The sequence below is a fragment of the Mytilus edulis genome, chromosome 3 (assembly GCF_963676685.1).
Source record: "Mytilus edulis chromosome 3, xbMytEdul2.2, whole genome shotgun sequence".
NCBI classification, from domain to species: domain Eukaryota; kingdom Metazoa; phylum Mollusca; class Bivalvia; order Mytilida; family Mytilidae; genus Mytilus; species Mytilus edulis.
Window position 1 is genome coordinate 12,623,131 of NC_092346.1, and position 25,905 is coordinate 12,649,035.

General features: G+C 32.2%; 1 protein-coding gene across 2 annotated transcripts in view; it reads right to left on the reverse strand.

The window, feature by feature from the left end:
* LOC139515833 (uncharacterized) overlaps window positions 1–25,905 on the reverse strand; it is a 41,160-nt gene that overhangs the window by 13,133 nt on the left and 2,122 nt on the right. For both annotated transcript variants that reach the window (XM_071305550.1, XM_071305551.1), the window contains exons 2-5: window positions 15,780–15,817; window positions 10,382–10,717; window positions 6,557–6,898; window positions 3,708–3,746 (exon numbers count right to left, since the gene is read on the reverse strand). In XM_071305550.1, coding sequence (XP_071161651.1) covers window positions 3,708–3,746; window positions 6,557–6,898; window positions 10,382–10,717; window positions 15,780–15,816 — 754 coding nt within the window. In that variant the 5' untranslated portion in view covers window position 15,817. The remainder of the gene's footprint in view (window positions 1–3,707; window positions 3,747–6,556; window positions 6,899–10,381; window positions 10,718–15,779; window positions 15,818–25,905) is intronic.

The following is a 25,905-nucleotide window of genomic DNA, read 5'->3' on the forward strand; positions in this document are numbered from 1 at the left end:
AACAAGTCATTATCAACTTCTACTGTACCAGTATCGTATAAAGAGGCTATTGTGCGACCTCTGTTGAAGCAACCCGGTTTAGATAAAGACACACTGAAAAACTATCTCCCGGTTTCGAATCTTCCTTTCGATTCTAAAGTTCTCGAAAAAGTTATTGAAAGTCGTCTAGAAGAGCATCTATCGTCAAACACTCTTCATGACCCTGCTCAATCTGCCTATCGTGCGGGACACTCAACCGAAACAACGTTACTTCGAGTTCACCATGATATTGCAAGTGCGCTAGACAAAAACGGTTGTGCCGTTTTATTGATGCTCGACCTTTCTGCGGCGTTTGATGTGATTGACCAAGACATTATCGAAGCTAGATTAGAATATGCTTTTGGAATCTCAGGTTCTGCTCTGAAATGGCTACTCTCTTACCTCCGAGATAGGACACAGCGTATAGCAGTAGGCTCGGCCCACTCCAACGAATTTCGTCTTAATTGCGGTGTGCCGCAGGGCTCCATGCTTGGCCCAAAGCTATATACTATATTTTCGAAGCCGATCGTCGAAATCTGTAGAGGCCACAACATGTCTTATCAATGCTACGCCGATGATACGCAGATCTATTTAGTTTTCGAACCTCTTGATAACTGGAAAAACACATCGAATCGAATTGAGGACTGTTTGGCCGATATGTGTGAACATGCTTAAACTGAACGAGGAGAAAACGGAACTGATGCTATTTGCTCCGAAAAACCGAGTGAAAGATTTGAAGGATTGCAATCTCACCTTCAAAGGAAACATCATTACAAGTTCTGAGTGTATTAAAAATCTGGGCGTTCATTTTGATAAGACTCTGTCAATGCACCAACAAGTCAGTTCAGTTTCGAGATCATGTTTTTATCATATACGAAATATAGGCCGCATACGTCCGTACATCAACGAGGATGCATGTAAAACTCTGGTCAATTCGTTAATCATTTCTCGATTGGATTATGGCAACGCTTTACTCTATGGACTACCAGCTTACATGATTCAGAGACTACAAAGGGTTCAGAACACTGCTGCGCGAGTGGTTACAAGAAAAAAGAAATACGAACACATTACTTCGACACTTGAGTCTCTTCACTGGCTGCCTGTGCAATACAGTGTGCAATACAAAATATTATTATATGTATTCAAGTCCGTGAAACATGAAGCGCCATTATATCTTAGTGAAGTTGTAAATTTATACAGGCCATCAAGATCATTAAGGTCTGAAAACAACTTAACACTTGTAACTCCTATTGTGCGAACCAAAACCTACGGCAATAGAAGATTTGATCAAGCAGCGGCCATCCTTTGGAATGTATTACCAAAAAAACTTCAAAATGCAAAGTCGGTGCCTGTATTCAAAAAGAACTTAAAAACTCACTTTTTTCAACAAGCATTTTTAATCCCTTAAATTCGTTTCTGTGATACATTGTGCCATAGACGTTAGCCTGCTTTTGATTTATCGAACCTTTCTTTTAACTGGAGATATGTTTCATTTATAATATGTACATTGTATGTTTTTTTTAGTAGCACACATATTTTTCATTTCAGTAATTATATTTTTACATGGTAATATTCCTTTTTCATCTTTTGAATACGTTTTCAATTTTTAACTTATATTTGATGATTTGTAATAGCAATCTTATTTTAGACTTTTTTGGCTATTTATTTTACCAACTTTATTCAGTATAATTTTTTACTCGTTTTTTTATTTTGATACATTGATATATATATTCCACTTTTTTTTAAAATAAAATCCACATTATTAATCCTTTTATCTAGAAAAGTTTTAAATATTTATTTTGTGGGTTCATGTTTTATATTTCTATCACTGTCTGTGTGTATATTTCGTTTAACATGTGATGTAAAGCGCTTTGAGTAATATTGTTTTAGATTTAGCGCTATAGAAAAATTGTAATAATAATAATAATAATAATAATAATTCAATGTTTATAAAGTAAATGAAAATTGTTTTACCAAAATGTGGCTTTTTATAATTAGCAATGTATTATTGTATTCTAATTTTTCTAACTTGAGTCAAGCGATTGAGTATAAATCCGCAAATGAAAGTGATATAACTGTCAAGAATGAGGCTATAGCTATATACAATTTAGTTGCAATTTATATTTTTGAAATAGTGTCAAACACATTTTTAAGACAATAACAAGAATGTGTCCAAAGTACAGGGATGCCCCACTCGCATTATCATTTTCCATGTCCAATGTACCGTAATATTGGTAAAAAAATCTAATTTGGCCTGAAAAGTAAAAAGATAAACCAAAAGCGAACATGTGTACTAAGTTTCAAGTTGATTGGACTTCAGCTTCATCAAAACTACCTTGACCAAAAACTTTATACTGAGACTCGCACTTTTAATATCTATGTTCAGTGGACCATTAAAATGGGGTCGAACGTTTAATTTTGTTTTAAATAAGAAAGATCATTTCATAAGGAACATGTGTATTAAGTTTCAAGTTGATTGGACTTCCACTTTATCAAAAACAACTTGACCAAAAACTTTAACCTGAAGTGAGACGAATGGACGGACAGACGGACGGACGAATAGACGGAAGGACGCACAGACCAGAAAACATAATGCCCCTCTACTATCGTAGGTGGGGCATAAAAATTATGTAGAGATATATTCAGACAGCTTTAAGACCAAAAGAATGTCGAGTAAACATTCATGCAAATTCAAATAAAAATTGGTCTTTTTAGACTTTGTGACTTTTTAGTGAAGGGAGTCCACCGTAAGTGGTGAGACTATGTTTTCATGAATTGTCTTAAATAATCAATAATGAATTTAAGTTTATCACAAGTCATGACGAATGCTTACTAGTACATGTAAATGATTTTTTTGTCTGAAATATTCATTTTGATCTTCACATCAGTGAACAAGTCTCACTTCAAGTAATTTATTCATATAAATCCTTTTAGACAATTCAGACTTAATTTACGCGGTAACGGTAGTTCTGTTTAGACAGTTCGCTAGTTTGTTAATGCACTTCTGTTCAGCTAATAGTGAGAAAATTTAGTACAATGATGTGTAATATATAACAAAACTACTACTGATTACTCTGAAAATAGATTGAGCAAATTGAAATTAAGAATTGTGTCAACAATACTGAATTTACCGCAGTGAAGAAGTCTAAAACAAAATACTGAAAGACTGAGAAAGAAAATTAACTGTGCATTCTTTAAAGATCTATTGTAATAACAAAAAAAGAACCGCTTCTGATCAAAATTAGGTAAGTAGCATGAGCTCATAATATCGTCGTTGACTAGAAATCATTTTGAAACAGTGCATTGAAATAAACATGACTTTTGGATGAGTCCTTCATACGATTTTAAGAAAGAAAAAAACTATGTTTGTTTGTTCACGCATCGTAGTTAACATAATGGAATTTGATGCAACTGTCATACCAGTGAGAGGTTTTGATAGCTATAAAACCAAGTTCTATCCCCCATTTTCTACATAAAAAGGGGCCTTTAGCAAGTCCGGAATATGACAGCTGTTATACATTTGTGTGATGTGTTCGAGCTTTTGATATTGCCATCTGATTAGGGACTTTCCGTTTTTGAATTTTCCTCAGAGTGCAGTATTTTTGTTATTTTACTTTTTATAATACAAACTGTTAAAAGGATATACGTATCTTGAACAAAATTTGGATTGTTACAAATAGAATATTTACCTTTATCCATTTGCGTTCTTCGTTTTCTTATTAGCTGTCCTACAAGAAATATTAAAAAATGAAGGTGATACGATATATAACAAAACATTTTATATTTAAGAATTACTTCAAACCCACTTTGGGTCAGGTCAGCTAACACCCCCTTCCCGACCAACTCTGATCTCCTCACCGTTGGTTCTTCCAATAAAAGATGTAGATCAACTCACAACTGTTTTCAATGAAATCAAGATATTCAAATCCATTTTTATCGTTCAACTTTTCTTTAAAAGTCTCGTTGTGATTAACATTGATAATTGTCATAATCACTATCAAGTCAATAGATGACCCTATTTTTACCGGTCAGTTTAAACGTAAGACGACTAAGCAAAAACTAAAATCTCAAAAATGCTGAACTCAATGGAAAATCTAATCGGAAAGTCCATAATCACATGGCAAAATCAAATGACCAAACACATCAAAAACGAATGGACAAGATCTGTCATATTCCTAACATGGTACAGGCATTTTCAAATATAGAAAATGGTGGATTAAACCTGGTTTTATAGCACTAAACCTCCCCCTTTGATGACAGTTTTATCAAATTCCGTTATATTTACAATGATGCGTGAACTAAACGGGCATTATAAAAACAAGAAGTAATTGTAACAGGATGCTGTTACGAAGTCTCCCAAACAAAGCTACCATAACTTGCCATTCCTGTGGTCCCACCCATTTACAAGTATTTAAACAGGAGGGGGGGGGGGGGGGTGTGACCACCAGGGACTTATCCTACATTTCATTTGATTTTTTTTTATTGTCCCATACAAGAATATATATGGTTTAAGGGTGGGGATCTCAACCATTTAAAAGTTTTTCGAATACATGGGAGTTGGGCTTACCTCTATGGAACCTATATTTCATTTGATGTGTTTTATTCTTTCATACAAGAATATATATGGTTTATGGGTGGGTCTCTGGACCGTTTACAAGTTAATAGCACATTCTCAAATTGAACGGGGTGGGGTGACCCCCAGGGACTCCCCTTTTATTTCATTTGATTTGTTTTATTGTCCCCTACAAGAATATATATGGTTTAGGAGTTGGGATCTGGACCGTTTACAAGATAATAGCATATTATCAAATTGAAGGGGGGTGTGGATGACCCCCAGGGACTCACCCTAAATTTTATGTGATTTGTTTTATTGTCCTATGATCATTTCTGAACACTGCGTGTGTCCATCACTGACAGCTTTCAATTCATATTCATTTGAAAATTTTAGAAAATAAAATCCCATAGGATTCTATAGTAAATCCCTCCCTTCTTTCTGCCCCCTAAAATACCCTTTAATAGACCCCAATGCACAAACAAAAGATTGATGGCTCATCTAGACATATTAGTCTAACATTCAATGAAACCCTAAGTAAATCTGACAAGCGGTTTTGGAGAAACGCTGCGGACAAGTTCATTTTTTAAAGTGGCGGAAGAAGAAGAGGAAGAAGAATAATAACTAGATTTGTAATTGCTAGCAATATCGGATGGCACCCTGCTCCCCCATTGCCAGGCGAGTGGCAGCCATTTTGAACATTTCAAAGTCAAAGACCGCTTTTACACATGTTAACATTGTTGTAAAATTTCATGTCGTTTGGAGCATTTTGAAATTTTTGAAAATTTTGCTGTCAATTTTCAGAAAGTTTGGAGCAATTTTAAATTTTTGAACATTTCTGCTGTTTCCATGGAAACGGTGACCATTTCCAAAATTCCAAAGACACCTACCACATTGGCACATGATAAGGAACATACCATTAAAGATTCAATGGTTGGATATACCATATTAAGAGTTTAAATACTACTTTAAGATTTTCCCGATAGGGTTTAATGCTAAACATATTTAGTTTCCATGGCAATATAGTAGTTCCAAAGATTCCAAAAATCATCTCAAACCTGTATATAATGGACACCAACAATATATAAAAATTTGATGATTTCAGTTCAGGAATATTCAAATTATTCACCAAAAACCAAAAAAATATTTTTTTACATTTGTTCTTTTTTCATGGTAACGGCGGCCATCTTCACATTCCAAAGTCTGCTGCACAACTTCGCATGGTGTTCCACATTGTGGTATAATTCCATCAACATTGGTCCAGTCAATTCCGAGAAATAGCGTGGACAAAAAGTGTGGAAGAATAAAAATAATAAGAAAAAAAGAAACGTAGAATAACAATATGTCACCCCAACTCCGTTGAGGGTGCCATAATATTAAGAACTGAGCAAAAACAATAATTCCCAAATTTTGTTTGGGAGACTTAAAAATAGTCAAAATATGGGTACATCAATCATCTTCGTTATTTTAACCGAAATACATGATGATATCATATTCTTACATGACATTTTTCATACTGGAAGTTTTAAAAAGCTTTATTTGATCACATAAACCATTCTTTATTCCAGTATTTATATTTATGTATTGTTCAATAAGTGTATTATTTATGTAATTGAAAACAGATTTGTCAAAGCAAATGTGCTTGTTTCTGAATCCTTCTTATTTATTTCGATTTTATCATATTGTTTCGTGATGATTTATCTGAATACGAATAGGAAAAAAGGGACATCACCGTTAAACAAAAACAAAAATTTACATTAAAAAGCAAATTGTAGAATAGTAAAAAAAACAAAAATATTTCTAAAGTCGAGGAATTGCCATGCGAAAATAACCAGTTTTTAAAATAATTTCTAAAGACCTCATTCTGAATATAATATGGAACTTACATAAAATTAATGCTTTTGTCATTCTGTAGACAATATTGGTTATTTATTAAACCTTATACAAAAGATGGACACTGTTAAAGATTTAAAAGTTGTTTCTTACCTAAACGTATTCGTATTTTGTCTTCCACTAGCACCTCTGTAGATTTGATTGTGTTCACTAAATCTTTACCTATATCATCCTCTCCTAGTACCTCCAAAAAAGCCTGGTATACTTTCTTGCTTGTATCTTTAATTGCTACCGTTGATGTTAATGCCGTTTTTGCAATGATAACGGACAGTAGTCTTCTGTTTTTCTCTTTAGGAGTTTTGTCCCTCATATTTTCAATTTCATCAACTGTTAGTATTCCATTACAAAGATGATCAATAAGGTAGTCGGCCTTTGCAATGTTATTGATCAAGTAGTGAAAGTTCTTTTGTAGTTGTAATGAATCGTCTTTCATAGCTGAAATATATGAGCTACATAAACGGATGAGCTTACTTCATCTTCGTCAGAAGAGATTGTATATAACAGAATATAACAAATATAAAACCTTACTGGTCACGGAGATGTTATTGTCAAAAATTCAGTTTTTCTTGAATATTTTAACAGGAACTCATGGGGATAATAACCTTTTAATCGATAAAAGTTTGCTATAAGTTTGGTCTTTCACCATACACTCGAACTGTTATTCCTCTCATAACCAACTAATTTGCTGAGTTTTGCATATTATTTTTTAAGTACTATGAACAGTTACCATCAATTTGAAATTTGCTTATAAATGATAGAATTTACACTTAAAATGGGGACATTAATATTGTATTTTGCATTTGTATAGTAAGAAGAGGACAATAAATGTAAATAGGATCAAACAGTTGACCAATCTGACCATTAATTTAGTCTGGTTTCGAAATGACCCCATCTCGCTCTAAATATAAACCTTATGTCGAAAAGATCGACTTGCACGTATTTAAATGACGTAGAGACAATCTAATAATGTATAAATAGGTTTAAGGGTTTTGGAAAGTAACAACTGGTCAGTTAGTAAGGATTGTAACTTGTCCTTAATCAGTAAGGCGGAATGAATTGATGTATACAGCGATGTATTATCTGTTTGGATACATATTGTTTTTATTCTATATCGTTTTTATTAATTTTTACATATCACTATAGTCAATTATTTACGAATAACCTAATTGGAAAGATCAAACAAACGCAAACCAGCAAACAATTCTAATATAGAGGGAGTCTGGTTATACTGACTCGTCTCCAATATCATCGATATTTAAAATTTACAAGTCAAGTAATCAATAAGTTTGCAATTTTGAATCTTTAAAATAAGAAACACTAATACGGTGTATACGATTATAAAGCAGGCTTACTACAAATAATCTACCTATGGTTTAATATGAAGTACACTGGTATAGATTCATTACAATTTTTCACCTTATGATTACTTTTCAAGTGATGTAAATTGTGTACTATTTAAATCTTTCAATGTCGTAGTGTCTTCCGGTAATTTAAGTCCATGTCCTCAGTCATGGAAACACGTTTTTGGTACTTGTTGATCTCTACGGATTAAACAAGAGACATTTATTAACCCGGCTTATAAAAAAGCTAGCCACTGGATATCACGCATCTCTTTATTTTGACAAAGATTAAAGAGTTCAACACCGGTTTATGGTTGAATTGTCTCTATGTTATGTTTTCCTGTTTGTCCGGATCCTTTGGTCGTAGTAATGACTGTTTTTTTAGGATTTTCGATTTGATCTCTTGATCTCCTTTCTTGTCTGAAAACTTATGTATTTTAAATATAAAACAGCAGAGGGAACGATCAAATTGTTTATATCTGCTTCATATTTCTAAGGGAGATTTAGCAGTCTTAGAATTTCTAAGTATCACGAACCTTTCCAAAAAACATGAAATTAAGATATCAGGTATTCGTAAAAGCGAAGGGGAATTCTGTCGGTTATGCTGCTTCCTTCTTATTGCAAATTCATAAGTAACATTACGTTTGCATTTTGAGGCTTAATATCTTAAGTTTATGTACACGTGTTATAACGTTCAAGGTTATGTTTAACTTCGCCTATATTTTACGTGAGAACTATTTAAAGTTCATTAGACAGGTTTTTTTTAGTTATTGCTGGGTATTAGAAATTTCAAAAAGATATTAAATGTTTATTTGTGTGATGTTGCCATGTAGTATATCAAAGAAACAAGCAAAATCTCCCTTACTGTTGTGGATGACTTGGTAGTCATGTATGCTTCAAAAGTATGTGAAAAGGATATTTTGTCATTCTACATTTATTATATAATGCTATCGATATTTGTTGCTCTGTCGTTTTTTAAATATCTTATACGAAGCGTGTTAGAGACTGTTCTTTTGAACACATATATTGAATTAAAGGTTTTGCGCTTGGTGGTCCAACTATACATTTGGAACTAATCTTTTTTTCTTCAACTGTCGGGAAAAAAATAGAAGGCTGAATACTTAAACAACTACGACATGTTAGCATACAGGTTAAACTTTACGGCTGTTTGGTGAATGTTGTCAAATAGTACAAAATGTATGTAGTTGCTATTGGACTATTTTGCTCTAAGGATATTGATATACGGCTTGTCAAATGCTGTTCTCGCTTATATATCTGTGACAACCGTGTAATTATCCGAAGATAACATTGAGAATGGAAACTGGGAATTTTTAAATAGTGTTTTAACAACAGAACGGCGTAAATGGGGTTTCAACAAAGCGCGAAAATCCCACACTCGTAGTCAGGCTTCGGCTGGCCCTAAATAAAATTGGGTAATAGTTCGGTGAAAATAAACGTCATACTAAACTTCAAAACATAAAAATAGAATTATATGTAAAACATTCAAATCTAACAAAAAACAGTGGCTCATGACTATGGGCAGGCGCCAAAATGCGACGGTGGTTAACATGTTATGTGAGATCTCAACCCGTCCCTATTCTTCTAGCTAATGTAGAATAAACAAACACACAGCAATACACACAGAACAACTCAGTGTGAAAGAGGTCCGAGTCCGATACCAGAATAAGCACTTAGGGAAATTAAGCAAATTGACAATGATACATATATTAACAAAGGACTTCTAATAGTTACTGACATATCTTTTGAATGTAATAATCCGTTTCAGTCCTCAATATGTTTGTTTATATCTATCAAACGTAATTATATATTGATACAAAGTTATAAAAATCGGCAGATGTGGTCTGATTGCCAATTAGACAACTACACACCGAAGTAAAACTGAAGTGGACGTCAGTAATAGCAGGCTATCGTAATTAAGCCCCGACATGAAAATATAGAACAAGTCAATTGACAAAACGGCCTAATTTATAACCAACAACATTCGAAAAACTTATATGACAAATTTGAACCAACGCCAACCACCAAACTTTCTGATCGCTCAACCCTGCAACGACCCGGGACAGTGGTATAATAATACAACTCAAGAAACAACTGTAAAAATCAGTTGAAAATGATTGAAATCGTCAGATGGGTATAAATAGAAAAACCGAAAACACAAAGAAGACGTTCCTGGGAACTTATACATTGCTTTTAAAAGCAAATTAAACACTAAGTATAGACCTTGAAAACTTGTAGTTACGGGCAGCCTGTTGTATTTCAAAGTAGAACAAGTATTACTGATATTTGAATATCGGTATATTTGGTTAAACATGTTAAATGCGAGTCCGAATGCATGCAGGTGAAAGTCATGAGTCTCATCGCAGTCAAGTGCTCTTTAGTTTTTTCCCCAAAAAAGTATGAAAACATTGGTCGTCAAAAGTGAAGAGCATTCCTTCTGGACAGACAATTTTCATTGAGCTATTCTATTGTATTAGATTGATAAATAGGTTCGGTAAATTCCTAGTCTAAACGTTATACATATCATATTTTAGTCTGCACTCAAAACTTAATTCCTTACTTTCAGGTAATTTCATAGGCGGAAACCTAGGAATGGTTTTGCTTTTTTCTGTGTCCATTTCATTCAAAAGATCTTTACAACCGTCAATTTTACTAAAATCCTCTTCATCTTCTTTTAACGCTTCAACAAAAAAATAAAAACTGTCATACGGTTGACGTTGAAGAATGTAAAGCAACTTCTCATTTCTCTGCGATGTTGAAACTTGTTTTGTTATTTCCTCTCTGTCCTGTATGCTAAGAATGCATTTCGAAATCAGAAGATCAAGAATGTTAGTGTCTAGCGCAGTCCCATCTATCAGTTTTGAGCCGAATTGTCCAAATAATTTCGTCGATGCGTCTGTGAAAATATAAATTAATAAATAAATAAACAATCAATAAGATAGATTAAAGAAAGTATACGATACATACCCATTAACGTAATAAGTATACGAGCCTCCGAACTATAAAATCTTTCTACCAAAAACTCAATACAAAAATGTCTACCGTGTGATGAGTGTAAGTGAAAAATACTTTATACAAGAATAAAAGGAATCGCTAGTGACATGACGACAAACCCACAATATTTAAAAAAAAAAGAATAGGGATCAACATCTAAATTTATCAATAAATGTGTGTATAACCAATATTTGAAGTTCTCAATAGTCCAGTACAAAACATTACATACCTTGACATGTCAAAGTATTTACGCAGTAAATGGAGTCAAGATCAACGTTCTTACCCTGTTCATATCGAATAGTTGCGTCATGCACTTATCGTGGGCTCCAAAAATGACGTACAACAAATTCATAGAAACACGTACATATTTATACGATCTTTCGCACTGCAAAAATATACAGAATCTAAATCGAAAAATATCATCAATTATGTGGTCAGAATTTTTGGGTTGAAATATCACTAAAAAGTCTCTTTTCTGTACATTTGTTATTTATCAAATGTTTCAATATTCCAAACTCTTAGGTTATTCTACCCCGAAGAAAGAGACTGTTTAAGTCGTAAATGTCACAATTTGTATTAATAATCGGTTTTTAATTCTCTTTAATTTTGTGTTAACGGTATCTCCCAAAATGTTGATTATGAGTCTTATAAAGATGAAATGCATGTTTGACGTTATAATGAATTTGATAAGTTTTTACAATATCTTGGTAGATGCTAATACCGAAGGACGATTCATTCCCAAGGGTATCAGCAATCTAGTAGTCAGCAGTTTGGTGTCAACCATGTCAACATGAAATATCATTTATATACTCTTTTGTTATTATTAATTGTACATTTTATAACTTATAAAAGGATAACGTTTTCAAAAAACTTAGGTTCTTCTACCCGAAGTCATGATTGTCTTAGCAGTAAATGAGTGCAATTATTCGGAATATTTGGGTTTCAATGCTCTCTAACTTTGACCTGGTGGTCATTATCGGTTATATTGTAACTTTAAATAAAGAATTTGTCGTGGGGAGTCGACCGACAATTTTGGCTTTGATTGATAAATTTGAAAATCTTGTCCTCCCGATCGACTTCTGCAACTTGTATTCCGTATCATCATTTATCAACTTTTCAAGATATATTTGAAATAGGTGAACACACAAAACAAACTGTAAAGTTATCTCTTTGGACTATAAATTATTTACAAGTCGATCCACGATTTCATCTTGTTTGACTTAGATGTACATCTTCTCATGCTAATATTTTTTTAGCTTCTGATGATATTTTAAAGTATTCAAATGATAAAACATACATTTAAAAAAAAAATTGTAACAATTGTCATTTAAGTAAGAATAACTCCTGCAAGACTATCTGTAGCAGTTTTGGTTCAAATAAAAGGCAAGTAGATACTCACATTTTGTACATTTCTGAACCTTAAAATTCGTCCTTTATCGATTTGATCATTTAAGAGAAACGCAAATCTAAAAATGGATAATTAAGGTAGCACAATACAAAGATTTTTTTTACTTCCAATCACTAACCTTTGAAATGCTGTAACTTTCTTATGAATGCATAGAAAATAATAAAAGAGGTATATATAGATAGATAAAAGATTAATCTTTTCAATGAATGCAATATTTTTTATTATGCAATCATTATGTAATCAATTATTATGTAATTAGTGGCAAAATCTGGGTAAGTTCACTTGAATGAATTTAGCTCTATCATCTCTTTAACTATACAAAGAATTTTAACGAAATCTTAATCAACACAACATGGGCTTCAAAAGGGTGTCTCAGATTGTCTCTATGGTATTCCATTCTCTCATAAATCTCAAATTAGTGTAAACATTCTTACAACATAAAAGAATAAAATGTTTAATTAGGTGTTAAATTTGTTCTGTACATTCTATCTGAAATCTGAGACACTCTTTTGTAGATAATGGCCATAGGAACAACATATAATACAATCAACCCTCTAGGGATACCTATGCAGAAGCTAATTTCATTTGAAAGTGGAAATTTTGTGAAAAATATTTTAGACACAGTTATCGTTATAATTTGTTACATAATTGATTCATAATACTAACATTCCATTAATTTGAAAGAGTAATCTGTTATCTATCCAAAACTACCACTTTTATAAATTTTCAAGCATTATTAAGAAAGTTACAGCATTTTAAAACTTGGGAGTTGGAGTTATACAATCTTTGTATTTTGCTACCTTAACGATAGGAAATGACAAATCATCTCTTTCATCATAAATTTGGGTATAGGAATTGACAAATCGTCTCTTTTATCATAAATTTTGGTATTGTTAATTATCCATTTTTAGATGGTGACGTTCCCTTGTCACCATCTTATGGTGTGTATATCTCAACTTGTAAGATTCGCTCATGTTTGTAACAATGTATTACATTTTAGCGAGAGAAAATTGTGTATTACTGAAAAACTATTTTACCAGGGTTTTCGATACAACAAACTTGTCAAAACATTTTTTTAATTGTATCATCATTACAAAGAATTCAATATGCAGACATCTTATACGTTCAGGTATTTCACATCCAATTTTGTATGGTAATATTCTTTACAAAGCACAAAAATGTCGGCATTCAGCTCAGAAAGTAAACTAAACCTTTAAACAAACTTATTAGAAAGGGATACAGTTACGATAATGTAGTCAGGATATTAAAAATTACATATTTTGTCTTTATCAATTGATTGTTAAACACATTTATTATAAAACCAGTTGTTGGCATGATACGGGTTATGTTCTTCTCATATATTTCATGATGGTATAATACTAAATCCCTAACAGAAGTGATTGTGCCTGATATTCATATGATGAAGACATAATCTTTCAATCTCTTTAAATGAGGTCTGGAGCTGGCATGTCAGTAACTGCTAGTAGTCCTTATTAATCCCTGTTAATTAATGTATCATTGTCATTTTGTTTAGTTTCTTTTGTTATTCTGATATCAGACTCGGACGTCTTTTGTACTGAGTTTCACTGTGCATAGTGTTGTGTGTTTGTTTTTCTTCATTGGCTAGAGGTATAGGGGAACGGTTGAGATCTCAAACAACATGTTAAACCCCGCCGCATTTTTGCGTCTGTTCCCATTCAGAAGCCTCTGGCATTTGTTAGCCTTGTATGATTTTAAATTTTAGTTTCTTGTGTATATTTCAAAGTTTAGTATAACGTCTATGTCCCTTTGGTATCTTTCGTCCCTCTTTTATCACTGAACTAGTATACATTTTTGTTTATGGACCAGCTGAAGAATCAAGATGCGGGAGTTTCTCGCTGCAATGAAGACTCATTGGTGGCATTCGACTGCTGTCGGCTCTTTGGTCGGGTTGTTTTCATTCTAAATTTTAATTCAGCCATGTCGGTCATATTGGTTTGAAAGCTAGATAATCGGACCATTTTCGAAGTAGATACGCCAATTATAATGCTACATTTTGTGCAAATTGACCAGATATGTTACGACAACGGCCGCCAATGGTATAAATAGCTCATGTAACCCTCCTTTTATTCTACAATAATTTGGAATAATGAAATTAGTTATCACTCCTTTGTTTTCTTTTTACATTTTTTTCACCCACACTTCCATTTTTGTAATTTTTAATGTACTTTCAATGGGCATGATGTCATTAACAGTCATAGAAAATATGTGCACTTTAATTTTTTATTGTATCCATATTGTTAAACACTCATTTTCCGTACGTACACGTCATTGGTTTTAAACACTTATTTTAGTTTGAATGAGTACTTTCTAAAAGAGAAAAATACATCAGGAAAAATGCATTTTTATAGGCGAATGATTAAAATGTACTATTATCTGCTTAATAGCAGTACTATTCACATTTCTCTTTTTAAGTGGTAGAACTGTTTTTAACATGATGGATTCAAATATTACAACACAATAAAGGAGAAGGCTATATGTTGGCAACTTGACTCACAAATCAAACAGTCTTTTACACTTATCAAATAACATGCTGGGGATTGCACATATTTCTTCTCGTAGAGCCATAACGTGGGTTACAAGTAAATATACACATGTATAGCGGTCAATTAGAAATCTTTGAAATACACCAAAATGAAGGGAGAGGTAGTATATAATTTAGTATAAGTTTAAACACCTAGAATATCAGGGCATATATATGTCGAAAATATCCCGCAGAGCCCTTTATTTTAACCCTTCAAAACAAGAAAAAGCAGAGCATATAAACTTTCGATTCCAGCATATATCTTTTTAATAACTACATATCCAAATAAGTACAGTTAATGTTGTAATAACTTGTGAAAAATAACAGTATTAACAGTAAATATGCGCATGCATATTAGTCCAATTGAAATATGCGAAAGGCCCAAAGTGAAAGGAGGTGTAGTACCGAGTATTTGCATATTGTATTACATCGAGACAAAACTTGGGAAGGTTACCAATAAAAAACTCATGCATATAATTCAAATTGAAATCTGTGGAAGACCCAACGTAAAGGGATTAAAGGGAGTGGTAGTACAGATTATTAGTATAGTTTATCACATAGACGACATTTTGGAATGTTACCAGTAAATAAACACATGCAGATCTGTCAAATTGAAATCTATAGAACACTCAAAGTGAAGGCAGGGATAGTACAGATTATTGGTATATTTGATCACATAGATCCAATATGAGAATGTTACCTATAAATAAACATACACACATGAGTCAAATTTTAATCTATTGAAGACCCAAAGTGAAGGGAGGGGTAGAACAGAATATTTGTATATTTATCTCATAGAGCATGTAGAGACAAAACTTGGAAATGTTATCAGTAAAACAGCACATGCATATCAGTACAACTAAAAATAAAATAATACAACTGGTATGTATGGTTTCTTTATATGAATTTAAAATTGTCAATGTGTGAGAATTACTAAACGGTTTATAACAGAAGTTTAACCTCACGTACATATTTTTTTTGTTATTTACATACCGACTGCTGCCTGTATTTCTTTCGGACTTGTTTCCATTCTGAAAATTATAAAATTCACTATAATTTTTTGTTTTACAATTCAATTTTGACAACGCGGAACATAAGTGTAACTACCAAACTGTAAGACCAAGTTACAAAAGGTTTCGTTTCTCCATTAATTGATACGAAGGACGGAAGATTTGGCCAAAAAAACCCAACAGAAACACAATGCACATGTACTCGCAGTCAATGAAGGCTAGTTTACAGCAAAGTTTAGTTGTTTAACCGGATATATATTTTTGCTTTGTGACTTTTACGTTTTAAGTAGCTTACAATAATCACGCGGTTGTGTTTATACTATTTACTTGTGTTTTGTTGGTGTTAATTGTGAATAAATGAAGTATACACATAACGACTTAAACGGGTATATGCAGTTATATAGAATCGCGAAAAGCATGATTAAATAGTACACATAACTTATGTTTTTTAAGCATTTGAAGCAATCTAATTTTTTCAAAGTTTGTTCATGATACATGTAATAAGTCAATTAGACAGCATTTCATAATTATCGTCTGAATATTTCTGGGCAGACCTTGACCTGATGAACAATTTCCACTGTGATAAGGTTTGTTTAAATTATTTGACTTGAAAAAGGGTATTTTTTATGTTTGAAGTGTTTTATTTTTGTTGCTTTTAAACTTCCTGACTGACATCGCAGAATTAACTTCACTATTTACTTACTTTGTTGATATATCAACAAGAAACTAAATCCTAATTTAAGGAAGTATATGAACCATATTAAACAAAATACACCAATATCGTATCAAACGTACACAAAAATGAGAATATTGGAATATTGATAATCAATTATTATTGAACCTCTTTAATCAATCTGCTACATTAAGTATCTACAATGTTGATATAAAACAAAAAAATGTCTTCATGTTAGTGAAGCAAAATTCATATATCAATAATACATACAATATTTGACACTCAAAATATTTTTAACAACTTTTTAAATTGCTATTATCTATGCACATTATTTATATAGAACTAGTCGACCGCATTATTGTACTTGTTATTTTTTAGGGTTGTTACAACTTTTTAAGTTGCAATCTATGTACATTATTCTTAAAAGAACTACTCGACCGCATCATTGCACATGTTTCAGCTGTGTATTTCTAAATAGCTAGATTTCAGCCTAATTGACATAAATAACATATTTTTGTCTGGTATCCACATGTTCTGAAATACTATTCTTCACATACAGTTAAATGCAGACCAAGCATTACATGTAGTCGGTGCATTCAGTCGCGATGAATTTTTGTTAACTTCGACATTTCAGTAGATATTAAAAGTATGATAAATGTTCATAAATCTGTTGATTTAAATGTACACCACAGAAGATGCGTGAGTAAAAACACACGGAGATGCGGGAGTAAAATTGATTTGATAAGAGAAAATCACGAAACACTTCTAAAAAGGAGATAATATATACGAAGCGCTAAGGACCATCGTGTTTCCCGTTGTCAGAGGATCAGTACAAAATCTTTTTAAAACAGAAATTAAGTGTCGGCAATGCTATTGAATTACCAAAAACTTTTACAACACGAACACCTATTCCAGCGACATATTCAAACAGTCGCTGGAAAGAAGATTTAAAACAGATTCCAGTAGTAAGTGGATATTCATATGTATGTAACATAATTGATTGTTACTCACGATTTGCTTTTGGAGGACCAACAAAAACCCAAACTGGTAAAGAAATAGCAGATCTAATTTTAAAGATTCTTTACCTATTAGGATCACCAAGAATTTTACAGTTTGATAATAGAAAAGAATTTTCAAACTCCAACTTAGCAGATGTTTTTGATGTGTTTTAAAAACGACAAATTCATGGGAGTCCTTACCATCCCAAACGCCGGGGCTGGATAGAAAGGTTCAACAGAACGTTAGCACAACATTTTTTAATCCAGATGTCTGAACACAAAGACTGGCTAAGACGTCGATTTAAGAATGTGAAATCAGAATTGGACTTCTATTTGAGGAACGGACGTCGATTATAGACTGGACTGAGTCTGACATATATATAATATGAGATGTCAATCTTCCCTACTATGTTAGGTGTTTCATGATAATTTTCCAAGATTTTTAGGTATATTCATGGTACAACACCATCTTAGATTGTACAATTGCAATACAAAACCGCTCTATTTCTTTGCGTTAATCTGCAAATTTGGAAATTATTTGCACTTTATTGGTAATATTGTTGATTTTTATACAGACAAAAGAGTCACTTATTGCATCAAACAAAATGTTTAAACAAATACCAAATATTTATGTTTCAAAATCATTTTTTCAACTAAGCTATTTAAGAGAAGATAATTCAAAATGCTATCTCATATATTTCTTTTTATGCAAACAAATGTGTTTTTTCATGAACAGCTAATACAAATTTTGGCAATTTTGCACGACTCACAGTTTAAAAAAAATTACGGTGACCCATATTTTTACAATTATATTTTTGAAAAACTCCTAGTAAAATATTCATTTTGGAAAGGTTTAAGTCAAAAATCTATCAGAGGGAACATATACCGATGATCCACCTTCAAATCAACTCCTCTTTTATTGTTAACATTCATAAACTCTAACAGGACTTCATTTCCATTCGATTGTATTTAATTTCGAATGGTACAGATGAACTTGAGTCTTATACGAGTAGAAATTTTATCCACATGGATTATTAACAATATTATTTTAACTGATGGGGTGGAGCTTATGTTTTAAATTTCATAAGGACAGTATATTTGAAGATGTGTGTGATAAGGATGATTGCCGTTATAATTATTATTGCATTCTAATCACCTATCAGTGTCACCAAACACATATACAAAAGAACTGAATGTATGATCTGGGATGAATAACTGGACATTTCATTGATCTGTTTATCCAAAACATTTGTCTACATATGGACTGGTCTTAAATAAGCGAATTTCTTACAACCCACCCAGTAATCTAGTAATACAAAGCTCCAGAGTATTTAGTAATGAGGTGCAATGATTGGCCCTTTTCCCTCTTGTTTTTAATAATACATAATACAATACATAAGGGAACATACTGTAATTCCAGGTTAAATCTGGCAGGTGGGGGTGGATGAGGACATTCATTTTTTATGTATTAGAAAATACATGTTGTGAAACTAACCTATCAGAATTTAAAAAGTAAGACCTGTAAGATGAAGAGTTTCAGGTGAATGGGCAAGTATAACATGTATAAGGAAAAAATACCTATCAGAAATTTATCATGCTATTGATATATCAATATTTTTAATGCAATTGACATTAAGCGTAATTGGACAAAGATATAGCAGGTGCTGCCGACACAGCTTTGACTTTAAAAAAACCAGGTCTGGTGCAAGTAGAGAATAGTTATATATTAGTACTCTACTAGACGGGAAGAAGGCCCAAAGCAAAAAGAGTCTACCATCAGAAAAAACCTGGAAGAAATGATGGTAAATCATACGAAGCTGGTAAGCTTACACTAGGCTTTGAAGGAATATGCAGAAGAAGGAAATTCAGATAAATAAAAGGAAGTTAAGGAAGAGATGAAGCACGTAATGAAGTGGTGAAAAATGCCAGAGAAGCACTAAAAAAGCTCTACAGGAGAGACTATGCAAGTTAGGGGAAGAAAAAATCAACAAAGACTTTGAACAGATGCCTAGACTTTCTCAAAGACCAGAAGAAGTAAGTGATTCAGATTCAGATTTAGAGCCATTGTGTAATAAAAGAAATATGAATGAGGGCTTATTATGATTTTTTGTGAACAAACTGTAAATACACACTATATTGAAAATAAAAATAAAGAGATTTGGTATGATTGCCAATGGGAAAATCAACACTATAAGGATAACGACAATATGAAAATAAGATGTGGTATGATTCTCAACAAGACAATCAACATTTTATGCAAAACAAAAATATAAATATAACAAGACGTGGTGGTATGATTGCCAATGGGAAAAATCAACTCTATATGGAAAACAATAATATGAAAATAAGGAGATGTTGTATGATTGCCAATCAGGCAACTTTTCACCAGAGCTAACATGACAATTAAAAAAAACTAGAATTCATTTTGCAAACTCTATCAAAGTTTCACCTGTAGAAGAACGTCTAGCAAATCTATATATAACAGTGCAAAATGGAATGAAACATACAAATGGGACATTCAAATAAGTCGAGATAACTGACCTCGCCATTGCAAAAATACAAAATACAAGGGAAGGACCAACAAGTTCACAAAACACAAAAGATACTTAGAATATAGAAAACTAGAGACTCAAAACGGGCTGACTAATACAAAGGATGATTAAAGGTGCTCAGGAAGAGAAGGCAGGGTCATAGCTACAGGAGTGTGAAATGATAACTTTTTTCTGCTAATTCCTATAAAGTTAATTATGACATACTCAGAAATTATATGTCCTTTTTACTAGAAAATTAATTGACAGGCTTCACATTTTTGTCCGAGATCCATTTTTTTTCTTCTTTCAAAAAGTTACGAATGTACACTAGTAACCCGAATTTATCTTGAAAGGACAAAAAACGTTTTAAACATTGTTGAGACCCGAGCTTTTTACAGGTAAATCACTCAAGCAAAACAACCAATGAAGTTAAAATTTATTTATACTGCTTATTTGACAAAATCTTATAGTAAAAATAGAATGATGACAAAGGGTCATTTTTGTTTGTCATTTGTTTCATTTCAAATTGTCTTAAAGGGAAATCACACTATTGTTTATACGCATCGCTCTCGGCGCCGCTATAGTGTCGTGGCCGTATTATGACGTCGCCGTTTTCGATTCCGTCGCAGTGGTTGCTAATTTCTAAAATGGCGGCCCGCTCGAAGGGACGTTTCACTAAAGCAGAAGAAAGCAAACCACGTTTTGATTTAAGTGCAACAATGAAAATGCTTCTTGAAATGGACACAATCACAATGCATGGCAACAAAAATAGCCGATAGTGGTCTTGATATGGTCTTGATTAGTCCGCTCAACTCTTTTTTGTATATAAAAAAAAACAAACTTTAAGTTTACTGTAAAGTTTATATAATTTCAAATAAAATATTTATTGATCTCTAAGATTTCTTAATTGTATGAAAAAATATTGTAAAACAAAATAGATATTAAAACGTTTTGTCGATCAGTTCAATATAATCAACACGTAAATTGGCGAGTATAAAATCCGTCCGGTCAATTTTTTTTTTAGAAAAACAATTTGTTTTACTATAAAGTTTAAATTTTCATATAAGATAAAGTTCTATTAATCTCGCAGATTTCTTAGTGGGGTGAAAAAATATTGTTAATCAAAAGAGATATTAACACTGTTTGTCGATCAGTTTGATATACGTAAAGTGTACATAGAGTGAAATCCGTCCGGTCATCCTTTTTTTTTTTTTGCTCAAAAATATTTTTTAAACTATTTTTGTTTCATAAAAAATAGTCTTGTATCTCTAAGGTATTCAAATATTAAAATAATCTATCAAATAACAAGAAAGTTCCGGTGAATATCCTGTCACAATCCGGGCAATCGTCCTGTCATTAGTGTAACCCAGCTGTTGGCAGCGTATCGTCGCGATGCGGTATGTGGGATTCAGCGTATATTTTCCGGAAAAAAATAACAATATATTATTATCAAGAGAAACAGCATGTAAACATATAGCTTCTAGAACTTGTAGTTTTCTGTCCAGCATAGGGACGTAAACAAGAACAAGGAGTTTCTGTCGACTGTAAATTTTCTCATATCACATGAAACGTCATTACTATATAGTCTTCTATACTACATGCATAAACAATTCATCAAAACTTATTTTAACATTTGTATTTATCCGGCTCAGCCTGTTGGGTTATACAAAGCAGGGTCAAAATTCATAAGTCAATATGTTCTAGTTCTAAATATGTATTTAACTTGCCACTGGCCGTTAATGTGTGATGTGTTTGAAATATTATTTATTTCACATGTGACGACAGAAATTGTTTGAAATATTATTTATTTCACTTGTGACGACAGAAATTATCCAAGTGGCATCCATCTTTCCTAAAATATTCCTTTGGTATCTTACGTCTCTCTTTTCCCTCTCTTTTTTTCTTTATCTTTTGGGGAAGTGGAGCACAAATACATGAACACGAGTGATTTGTAGAGTAATCATTATATTTGTTGAAATATCAAACGTTATTTAAGAATAACGCCATTTAAAAATCACTGTAAGAAGCATACACAATTTTACATCGGTTGCTTGCTGTCGAAATCAATGAAAATTTAGCACCGTATTATAAAATAAATCATACTCAATCTTTCTGTAATGCTTTGTAAAGGCTTTCATAATTTAAGCACCAAAAAAAATATATGTTGTTGTATTTCTTCAAACTGTAGCTACATGCAGCAAACTGTACGACCAGCAGATCAAAACATACGACCGCTAGACGTCATAGAAATATGGGAATATCAAACACTATGCCTAGTTATTTTGGTCCTATTGATGACCACAACAACAAAAGTTCCACACTGTATATTTGGCTTTACAAGTCGCCGACAATTGAAATATTTAACACACAAATACATGTATTTATGTAGAGTAACATATCTTTCAGAGTGCTAAACTGTAACCATCACACCAGGGTCCGTCTTGTAAAAGAATATTCAACTCATATAAAAAAAATGTTTTTGCGCTGAATTTCGTATAATATTTGCCACTGAAATTTTTGCAAACATTAAGAAAAAGACGGGGAAAAAACAAAACAAATACTAGTAGTTCAGATGTCGGTGCGTGTTCAGATCTCTCAATGTGATCACTTGCCTTTCAAAAAACAGTGACATATAGAGATTGTCGGAATCCGATCATGACTGAAAAGGACAACAATTTTTGTCGAGCCTTCGACTTTAGTCGAAAAAGGGAGACATAGCGATCCTACATTCTGTCGGCGTCGGCGTCCACAAATATTCACTCTGTGGTTACAGTTTTTGAAATTTTGAATAACTTTCTTAAACTATTCTGGATTTCTACCAAACTTGGACAGAAGCTTATTTATGAGCATAAGATAGTATCCAGAAGTAAATTTTGAAAAAAGACTTTGTGGTTAAAGTTTTTTTTAAATTTTAATAACTTTCTTATTGTATTCTGGATTTGTACCAAACTTGGACTGAAGCTCGTTTATGATTACAAGCTAGTATCTAGAAGGAAATTTTGTTAAAATTTTGTACCTGTTTATCCGTATTTTACTTATAAATGGCCTTAGTTTTTCTTCCAGTTAATATTACATACAGTCTACAGTTAAAGTTTTTAAAACATTTATTAGATTGATAAACTATCCTTATTTTTTACCAATTTTGGACAGAAGCTTCTTACAATGAAAAGATAGTATCGAGCGGAATATTCTTATTGATTGTTCCCCCTCATTTTTGTTGAGGGATTAACAGCAAAAGAAGGCGAGACACTGGGTTCCGCGGACCCCTTACGATTTTTTTTAATGGAAAGGCAGCTGATTTTTTCTTGATACCTTTGTTCTTTAAAAATAATGGCCAATATGATATATCAGAGTGCTGAAAATGGCACACACAATTAATCAGTTATTTTCAAATTACCTATTATTAATCCGTATTGGGAAACAAAAGTATATATACCATATTGAAACATAAATGTGATAAAAGAATATACATTCAAAGAAAAAGAGGTACTCCAACAGAAAATAGAAACTGTAATCTTTCTCTTAATTTCATCGGATATACAATAATACAATACTAATTTATTAGCATCTCACCATCAATAATATCGGATCTCAAAATTTTAACTCTTACCAAAATTTCTCATACTATCAAACAAGGAAGTTCTAAGCGGAACTCGAGCTTTATCTAGAACTCTTACTCGAGTTAATATGCGAACTCAAAATGATACTCAAACTTAAACTCAAAATCTAACTGGAACTCGAACTCATTAAAATGTCTACAAATGTGATCAACACTTCACTTGTCATCTGATAAAAAACTATAGTGAGATAAAATATATCAACTTTTCCACAGAAACACGGAAAGATGTAACAGAACAAGAAAAAAACCCTAGTTCCGTTTATTATAAGTTAAAACATATCAACTGGGAACATTATATGTTCTTGATATCAATATATTTATTGTTAATCTGCATTAGCACTGAATTATCAGATGCATTGTATTTCTCATAACGTACCAAGGTTGCGCGAATAATCGAACGGAAATATCATATATAAGTAATACATAAAGCTTTCATACCCAGGCGATAAACACTGAACATATTATGTACAATGAACACGAAACGATGTATGAAAAATGAGTGCGGGATGATCGAACTCAGACAAAAAATTGGTTTCCACAGTTCGAATAATTGACTTATGAAGCGTTGTGTAATAACGGAAATGTTAACCATTTTTTAATACCTTACGAAAATAGTTTTTATTAACGTTTTGAGTTTATAGCATTTTAAACACGGCATGTCAGGTTCGTGAAATTATTCTGTCTGCAGTCTAAAAGGAACGTGTTACTTTAGCACGGATACCTTCTGTCTTCTGAGATAGAAGATTCTTTACCTGGAAGCCGAAACTTATTTGCATAATACGGCATCATCTGAGACAAAAATTCGTTTTTCCCATACAACAAATGCAATTAAGAAATACAAAAGATGACTTCAACTTTGACAATTACTTTACAATAAAATGTTACTGTATCTATATTTAACGATTCGATAGATTGATAAAAATATTAATGAATAATCAAAATACCGAAAAAAAATGTTCAATCATGATATAGTTATCATATTTTAATTCATCCCAAGCGTTGCAAGAAATGCTGTTATAAATGCCAGCAACGTCGTTCTATAACGTTAGCAGAAGTTTATAGTTCCCGCCAAAATTCGACGATAAGATTATTTCCGTTTTAACGGATTTAAAACATCGGTGACCCCCCTTTTTTATTTATGCTTTTAAAATCTCCCCTGAAGCTGCAACTTATGCATAAGTTTGAAGGGAAAAACATTAGTAGATTTTTATTATTTCAAGAAAAACCTATTATAAATAGCAATTAAAAATGGTGGGAAATGTCCAAAGGGCTCCAAAAATAAGGAAACAGAGACAATTAAATGTGTTTAAGGTACAAATAACATTTGACTGTATTTGATATTCCAGTTTAAAACCGTTTTTCAATAATTTTGCCATTTTTAAGCAATTTAGAGCGCTATTTCTATATTTCGGTATAACGCGATTCTTTAAGTTTTGATGACGTCATATCTCGAAAACAACATCGGTGACCCCAAAAAATTTTCCGCCTAAAATATCGTAATAAGTATGATCTGTCTACATGCAAAATTTCAATAAATTATTATTAGTAGTATAAATAGTGTGATTTCCCTTTAAGGAGAAATGATAATCATATTGTCTAATCTCACTGAAGCTTATATCTAATTTCCTACTGTATGTAGATCAACACTTTGGTTTGCCTGGTTGCTTTGTTTGTATATTTTGTATAATTATATTTCGATAACGTCCAATTCAAATAAATAGCATATATACAGGTTTACATACCTATATATATATAAAGATGTCAATCTTAATTACAGAGCTTGAGTAAACATTTATACAAACAAAACAAGGAACCCAGCCAAAGTTTTACCCTACATGCATTAGGAAATTAGCTGTAAGGCAAAAAATATTAATAAAACTAATACACAGCGAATGTGAATTAAAATCTAAATTTTCGGTGTTTAAAACTAAATTGTTGTAAATCTAACTTATGAGAAAAACAATTGCTCCAAGATTATATCTAACATAAAATCGCTTCCTTTCAATTAGCTACAACTGTGACCGGGAAGATTGAAAACAAATTTCGATTTTCAATGCCGGCAACAACCTTTTCTTTGTTTTGATTTCTAAAATAAGCAATTGAGATTTATTATATTTTATCCTGTTGGAGAAATCATACTTTGTAGTTTTCAACTGAAAATTATTTCTAAATTAATTTGTGAATCAAAAACTTTTTGTATTTTATATTTACTGTCTTTTATTGAAAACACACGAGTCAGTAATAAAAGGATGGTATTATAAGATAGATTTATAACGTTTTAAAATCAA